Source organism: Arachis duranensis, chromosome 3 (genome assembly GCF_000817695.3).
Source record: "Arachis duranensis cultivar V14167 chromosome 3, aradu.V14167.gnm2.J7QH, whole genome shotgun sequence".
NCBI lineage: Eukaryota > Viridiplantae > Streptophyta > Magnoliopsida > Fabales > Fabaceae > Arachis > Arachis duranensis.
In genome coordinates this window covers 40,491,314-40,499,432 of record NC_029774.3, presented here as the reverse complement: position 1 = coordinate 40,499,432, position 8,119 = coordinate 40,491,314, and the positions used below count along the sequence as shown (strand labels likewise).

The window sequence follows — 8,119 nt, the reverse complement described above, 5'->3', positions numbered from 1 at the left end:
GATTGGGGTTTCGGAAGTAGGAGTAGCAACTTTGGCAGATGTGTCGACTTCAGGAGGAGGCACTTCCGGAGGGACCGTCTCCTGCTGCCCTCCGGTCTCCTCGCCTTCGTCATCCTGAAGAAAGGTTTGGTACAAGTTATCCATGCCGATCACTTCGGCAGAAAGCCCCATTACAGAACAAATTGGAAAATAAACAAGTTAATGGAAGCAGCAAAGAAATAAACAAGTTAATGGAAGTAGCAAAGAAAAGTTCAAACAAGCGACTACACGACAAGAGAACTCACGGATATAATCTCGAGCGGCCTCCCGGTTACCCATTAGGAGATGAGGATTCACATTATTCCTCCCAAGAACCGCCCACAAAATGTCGGCTATCCGCCGATCCACGGTCGACATCCCTTTATAAGTAACTTTGATAAAAGGATTAGACCCCGCCCCGAAACTCCAATACGTCGGGATGAGGCGCTCCTTTTCCAAAGATAACCAAAAAGGGTGACGGCCCTTAACTGGGCGGACCTTAAAGTACTTGTCCTTGAACCCATGGTAGGAGTCCTCGAACAAGCCAAAAATTCTCCGGCCCTGGGCAGACCGGAAGGACATGAATCCTTTCTTGTGCTTCCCCTCCTTCGAAGGGTTGGTTAGATTAAAGAAAAACAGAAAGACGTCAACAGAGACCGGTAGCTCTAAGTACTCGCACACCATCTCAAAGCAGCGAATAGATGCCCAGCTGTTCGGGTGCAGTTGAGACGGTGCCACGGAAATCCGGTTCAGGAGGTTCATTTGGAAGGGGGAAAAGGGGATGCGGACCCCAACCTGAGTGAACATGGCCTTATAAAACCAGATCCAATCGGCAACCCGGGGAGCATTAAAATTAATTTCATAAAGCCGTTCGTGAGGGGCGGGGACATAGACATCATAGTTCGCCTCCTCGTCGGTACCCCCACAGAGATATTCGGCCTGACGAAACTCCGTTAGCTCCTCCTCACCCATCTGATTGGGAGAGTTCCTGAGGTCGGAAACCACCCACGCGTACGGGTCATAACCCGCGGCGGAGCTTGAAGCTCGGCTAACGACACGAGGCATACCTACAGTGGGGGCACCGCGCGGTTAGTCCGTGAGGCCGGAATCCGGGAAAGACCCAAAGAAACCCCCCGTGTCGTGACCACAAGGGGGACCAAACAAACCAAAACCAAAGCAAAAACATAAAACCCCCCATGACACACCACGATCAACAAAAGAAAAAGAGAGTGCATCCACAAAAATGCGCCCATGGACAACAGGAAAAGAGCAAGCACAGGAAAAATGATCATGGCAGACATGCAAACACTCATCAAAGTAAAAGGAAGAAGAAGTAGTTACCTGGATGAATTGAGGAAGTTCAAATAGGGACGAATGGGCAGTATGATAAAAAAGGCAAAATAAATGGAAGAAGAACAGAAGTGTAAAACTGTTCAAAACCGCTCTAATGGAAGCGCGAAAGACCTGGAGGCAGAATCGTCTTTGCACACACGGGATTTTTCAATATTTTATGGGCATTTAATGCCCCGCGCAAAAAACAAGGCGACGAAGGAACGCCCCGAACCACGAACGGACACGCATGCGGGCAGCGCGTCACTCACACGAATGGCCGACTAAACGACAACGATGATAGAAGACTCGCCGCCAACAGCCTATACGGCTGATTATCGGCATGTGGGGGCACTATTGCGGTGTGGCCCATGCAGGTACGGGTCAGACCGACCCATCGAGAACCCGACCCGAGCGGTCGAGCTCTCAGTGTTCGCCACAACACCTGGACACGCGTCCTCACCATTCCCCCAACACAGCTGGGGGGAATCTTCGTGGAAAGTGGGCTCGCCCCCTCTGGGCCCACCCCTGACACAGTATAAATAGGGAAGGACCTGTCCTTCCCTGAGGTACGCCATTTCCTTTCATTTAACCACCTTCCCGCCTGCACATTGCTGACAAGAGCATCGGAGTGTCTTTGCAGGTGGCACCCCCCTCATTCTCATTCCGCAACGGGTACCCGGCTACTCGGCAAGACCAGTTCCAGCGCGATCAAAGGCTCTCCCACCATCTCACCTAACCACCGACCTGTCCGGAAACCGACAACCGAACATGACTTTAGCATAATAAATGCCAAGGATCTCAGTAAAATCCTTAAAAGATTTTTCTTGATTACTCCATATCTTACCTAACTATCAGAAAAATAAAAAAAATGATTAGATAGAATAAACGAATATGCCACCTCCCACCTCTAGAAAAAATAATATAAATAAATAAGAATGGTTGGCCCATTAAACGACCTCTTTTGTAAAAGAGGTCGGACAATCGCTGCAAAAAGCCCAAGCAGGTCCAGAATAAAAGGACCACCGCCTACTAGAAGGTGGTTAGCCAAAGATATGATCCCACTCACGAAAGATAAGATAAGATAACAAACTTATCTCAAAGGAAAGATCATTAAACACTACTATAAATACACTGGAGCACCCAAGTATAATAGATACTCCAATTCTACAAAAAATCTGCCTAAAACCCGTACTAACTTAAGCATCGGATTCTCTTGCAGGTGCCCTCCCCCCTCCGATGAACAAAAACCAGCATCTCTTCCCACTCTGACAAATCGGGCGCAATAGTCTTAACCAAGCCAGAGGATCTCGTCCAAGATCGACTTCCTATTTCAGGTAACCCTCAGAACATTGGCACCGTTGCCGGGGACCTAGAAGTCACCCCATTGTCATGGCAGACAACCCTCCTCACAACGACCATGCCTCCGGATTAGAAGACGGCACATCGACAAAAAACACGGATGTCACCCCCACCATCACCAAGGGAGGCAAACCACTATAGGAAGGATAAACAAACCCAAAATACAGAGATCCTAGATGTCATCCGTGAGCAGCAAGATCGCCTTAAACAGCTCGAACAAGAAGCAAAACGCCAACGAGAAGCTGAACGGGATATGCGAAGAGAAACAAGATGGCGCAGAGAGCTGGAAGAAAAACTCCAAAAATCTCGAAGTCGACCTCAAGGCTAAAACTATGCGACCCGATCGCAAAGCTAGCCCCCACAGGGAACAAGACCCGTTCATGAATAAAATCATGAAAGCTAAAGTCCCAAAAGACTTCAAAGCTCCCGACATGACCCCATATGATGGAAGATCTGACCTAAGCCATCACCTCAGCAACCTCAGGTGTCAGATGTACCTCACGGATGCCTCGAAAGCAACTCGCTGTAAGGCCTTCCCGACTACTCTCACCAAAACAGTTATAAAATGGTTTGACAGTCTACCCCAAAGATCAATCACAAGCTTCGATAACCTCGCCAAAAAATTTCTAGCTAGGTTTTCCATACAAAAGGACAAAGCCAAACATGCTCCAAGCCTGGTAGGGATCAAGCAAGGAGACCAGAAAAGCCTCCGCAGCTACATGGAAAGATTCAATAAAGCATGCCTCAACATACAGAACCTCCCCATAGAAGCTGCCATCATGGGACTCATCAACGATCTACGTGAGGGGCCCTTCAGCCACTCCATATCTAGGAAACAACCCACATCCCTGAACGAAGTGGAAAAACAGGCTGAGAAATACATCAACATGGAGGAAAACTCCCAATTTGGAGAAACCTCCAAAGTTGGGTTCCCTTATCCATCTCGGGACAAAGATAAAGAGTCAAGAAAAAAGGAGGACCAACCCACAGAGAAGCCCAGGAAATACCATAACTACACCCCTCTTTGGGTATCTTTAGTGGACGTCTATCGGAAAATATGCAACACAGAAAAGATCCCACCTTCTCGCCCAATTAAACACAAAAGGAGAGGAAGTCGGACCGAGTACTGCGAATACCACAGAATCTACGGCCACCCCACTAACGAGTTCTATGACTTGAAGAATGTCATAGAAAAACTGGCCCGAGAAGGAAAACTAGATCGATTCCTAGCCAACAGAACGGACGAGCTAATAAAGAGAAAAAGGGATGAAGAGGGCGAACGAGCTGAACGTCCCCCTCACACCCTGGAAAGGCGCGTTCATATGATCAACGGAGGATTCACAGGAGGAGAAATCTCCAAATCGTCCGCAAAAGACACGTTAAAGAAATATACCATGTTGGCGAAGGGGATAGGTCACCCGACCTCCCTACTATTTCTTTCACCAAAGAAGATGCCGCAGGCATCATCCTTGGGCATGTTGACCCCGTGGTTATTACCATCATACTGGCTAACGCCAACCTCCACCGAACACTGGTTGACTAGGGAAGCTCCGCAGACATCCTATTCAAATCCTCCTTCGACAAGCTCGGACTACAAGAGAAGGACCTCAGAGCATATCCCAACAGCTTATTCGGGCTAGGAGACGCTCCGATCCAACCCCTTGGATACATCCCACTGCACACGACCTTCAAAAAGGGGACCCGGTCTAGAACACTGAGCATAAACTACATCGTAGTTGACGTGAACTCCGCGTACAACGCCTTTATAGGCTGGACAACCTTATATCAGCTCACCGTAGTAGTCTCCACTCCCCACCTCTGCATGATGTTCCCAACCTCAGAAGGCATAGCCACCATAAAAGGAGACCAAAAACTCGTGCGACGCTGTTATAACAAAAGCCTGAACCTAAAGGGTGACCCCAGAGGAAAAGAAGCCAATGCCATTGAACTCGGGGGAGCCTGGGCTCGCGACGAACGTCATCCTCAACCAGAAGGCAAAACTGAGGAGGTCCAAATTGGAGACACCCGAGATAAAACAAGAAACATAGGTGCGAACCTAAAAGAAGACTTAAAGGAGCTGCTAATAAAGTTTCTAAGGGATAATTCCAACCTCTTCGCATGGAAAGATGCAGATATACCCGTCATAGATCCCGGATTAATGTGCCACAAACTGACAGTGTACCCCGAATCTCGACCAGTGCAGTAAAAACGCAGAAAGCTCGGCCCGGAGAGATCACAAGTTGTGGAGGAATAGGTACAGGCCTTTCTAGAGACAGGGTTCATAAGGGAGGTCAAGTACCTGTTGTGGCTTGCTAACGTTATCCTGGTCAAAAAGCCAAATGGAAAGTGGCAGATGTGAGTAGACTACAGCGATCTCAACAAAGCCTACCCAAAAGTGCCCCTATCCTATCCCGAATATCGACACCTTGGTCGACGCCTCGTCAGAATACAAGTACCTCTCCTTCATGGATGCCTACTCAGGGTACAACCAGATCCCAATGCATCAACCCCATCAAGAGAAGACCTCGTTTCTAACCCCGAAGGCAAACTACTGCTATATAGTAATGCCGTTCAGACTCAAGAACGCAGGGGCTACATATCAGAGGTTAATTAACAATGTATTCGCCGATCACATCGGAAAGCTGATTGAAGTCTACATAGACGACATGCTAGTGAAAACCCAAAAAGAAGAAACATTGCTGCCTAACCTCGCCAAAGTATTCGGCACCATAAGAAAGCACGGGATAAGACTAAACCCCACAAAATGCACCTTTGTGGTAGAAGCTGGCAAATTCCTAGGGTTTATGCTTACCCAGAGAGGCATTGAGGCAAACCCAGACAAGTGCCAAGCCATAGTTAATATGAAAAGCCCGACCTATGTGAAATAAGTGCAACAGCTAAATGGAAGACTAGCGGCCCTGTCCAGGTTCCTAGCCGGGTCGACACTGAGATCTTTTCCTTTCTATGCAACACTAACTAAAGGAAAGAAGTTCGAATGGACCCCATAATGCGAACAAGCAGTCCAAAACTTCAAAATATTCCTGGGACAACCACCCATCCTGACCCGACCTCGACAAAGAGAAGAGCTGATACTATATCTCGCCGTTGGAAGTCGGACGATAGCATCAGCGCTCGTCCGAGAAGATGACAATGGACAACAACCCATCTACTTCATCACCAAGGCTTTACAAGGGGTCAAACTAAACTACCAAAAAATAGAAAAGTTCGCTTATTCCCTCATACTTACCTCCTGGCAACTTCGACCATATTCTCAAGCCCACACCATCAGAATACCAACCAACCCATGAAAGGCATCTTGCATAAATCTGACTTGGCTGGAAGAATCCTGCAATGGGCAGTCGAGCTGTTCGAATTCGACCTCAAGTATGAAGTTCGCATGGCCATCAAGTCCCAGTACCTGGCCGACTTTGTCGTAGAGTACACTAACATCCCATGAACCCCATTAAATGGAACCTCTACTTTGACAGCTCATCAAACAAGGGACCCAACTTGAACTCTCCTTAAGATTCGAGTTCCCCGCCTCAAATAATCCAGCCAAGTACGAAGCCCTACTGGCCGATTTGAAGCTGCCTAAAGAGGTCAGAACCAAAAACTTACCATTTTCAGCGACTCACAAGTAATCACCTCACAAATAGAGGGTATCTACCAAGCAAATAATCCCAGCATGAAAAAATACCCCGACAAAGCCAAAGAATAGCTCGGGAACTTCATAGACTATGAGACCCGACATATACCTCGGGAGCAAAACGCCCAAGTCAATGCACTTTCAAAACTAGCCAGCACCAAACCAGGGGGCAATAATAGGAGCCTCATCCAAGAAACCCTACAATACCCGTCGACCTCAAGGGAAGAGAAGGTCCTAAACATATCAGACCAGGACCAAGGGTGGATGAATCCCATAATCAACTACCTCAAGTCCAAAACACTCCCCATAAATAAGAAAGATGCAAAAAGGCTTATACGAGAGGCACAATATTACACCATAGTGCACGACGTCCTGTATAGAAGAGGAATCTCAACACCCCTCCTAAAATGCATCCCAACTTTAGCCACAAAGAAAATCCTAGAAGAAGTCCACAACGGCAAGTGCGACAATCACCTTGGTTACGAGCTCTGATCTTTCCAAAAAGGTACTCCGAGCCGGCTTCTACTGGCTGACCTTACAGAAGGAACCAATCGAGTTCGTCAAAACATGCCCTCCATGCCAAAAGCACGCCAATTTCCACACTGCCCCGCCTAAAGAACTCATATGTGTCACCTCACCTTGGCCATTCGCAAAGTGGGGGCTAGACCTCCTCAGACCATTCCCCCAAGGATCAGGGCAAGTCAAATTCCTCATTGTAAGAATAGACTACTTCACAAAGTGGATTGAGGTTGAGTCATTGGCCGCCGCCACCACCCAGAGAAGTCGGAAGTTCCTGTATAGAAGCATTGTCACAAGGTTTAGAGTTCTCCACTCCATCACCACGGACAATGGAACACAGTTCACCGACACGGACTTCAGAAACCTGGTCGCTGACCTAAAAATCAAGCACCAGTTCATCTCAGTGGAACACCTGCAAGCCTACGGACAGGCAAAAGCCGCAAACAAAAAGTCATATTGGCCGGCTTAAAACTTCGATTACAGGACACAAAAGGAGCCTGGGCTGAAGAGCTCCCCCAAGTCCTATGGACATACCGAACGACGCCACACTCCACTACCGGGGAATCGCCTTTCTGACTTGCTTATGGGATAGAGGCAATGATCCCCAAAAAAGTAGATGAAAGATCCCCTAAGGCAATCTTATACAACGAGGATGACAACCCCCAAACACAAAGGGAAGAACTCGACCTACTTCTAGAAGTCTGAGAAAGAGCTCGGATCAGAGAGGAAGCCCTAAAGCGCCGAATGGCCTTAAGGTACAACCGAAAGGTAATCCAACGAAGCTTCACTACCAACGACCTCATCTTAATCCGAAATGACATCCGAGCGGCATGGTCAGGAGAAGGAAAGTTGGCAGCTAATTGGAAAGGACCGTACCAGGTCACAAAAGTACTAGGGAAAGGTTACTATAAGGTGGCTGGTACACGAAATTATGAGTTCACACTTTTCTCACAACTCCGCACAGCTGACCAGCAAGTGCACTGGGTCGTCCAAGTAATACCTTACGTGAGTAAGGGTCGATTCTACGGAGATTGTCGGCTTGAAGCAAGCTATGGTCATCTTGTAAATCTCAGTCAGGCGGATTCAAATGGTTATGAGGTTTTGATAATTAAAAGAGAAATAAAACATAAAATAGGATAGAGATACTTATGCAATTCATTGGTGGGAATTTCAAATAAGCGTATGGAGATGCTTTGTTCCCTCTGAGCCTCTGCTTTCCTATTGTCCTCATCCAATCATGCGTAC

At 47.6% G+C, this 8,119-nt stretch overlaps 1 protein-coding gene across 1 annotated transcript; it reads left to right on the top strand.

The window, feature by feature from the left end:
• Positions 1-2,885: 2,885 nt before the first annotated feature.
• On the top strand, positions 2,886-4,349 carry LOC107478960 (uncharacterized). Its single transcript, XM_016099116.1, has one exon. The coding sequence runs from the start codon at positions 2,886-2,888 to the stop codon at positions 4,347-4,349; it is 1,464 nt and encodes a 487-aa protein (XP_015954602.1).
• The last annotated feature ends 3,770 nt before the right edge of the window (positions 4,350-8,119 follow it).

Coding starts and splice junctions, on each gene's coding strand:
- LOC107478960 (XM_016099116.1), top strand. CDS start 2,886: ATGTCATCCGTGAGCAGCAAGATCGCCTTAAACAGCTCGAACAAGAAG.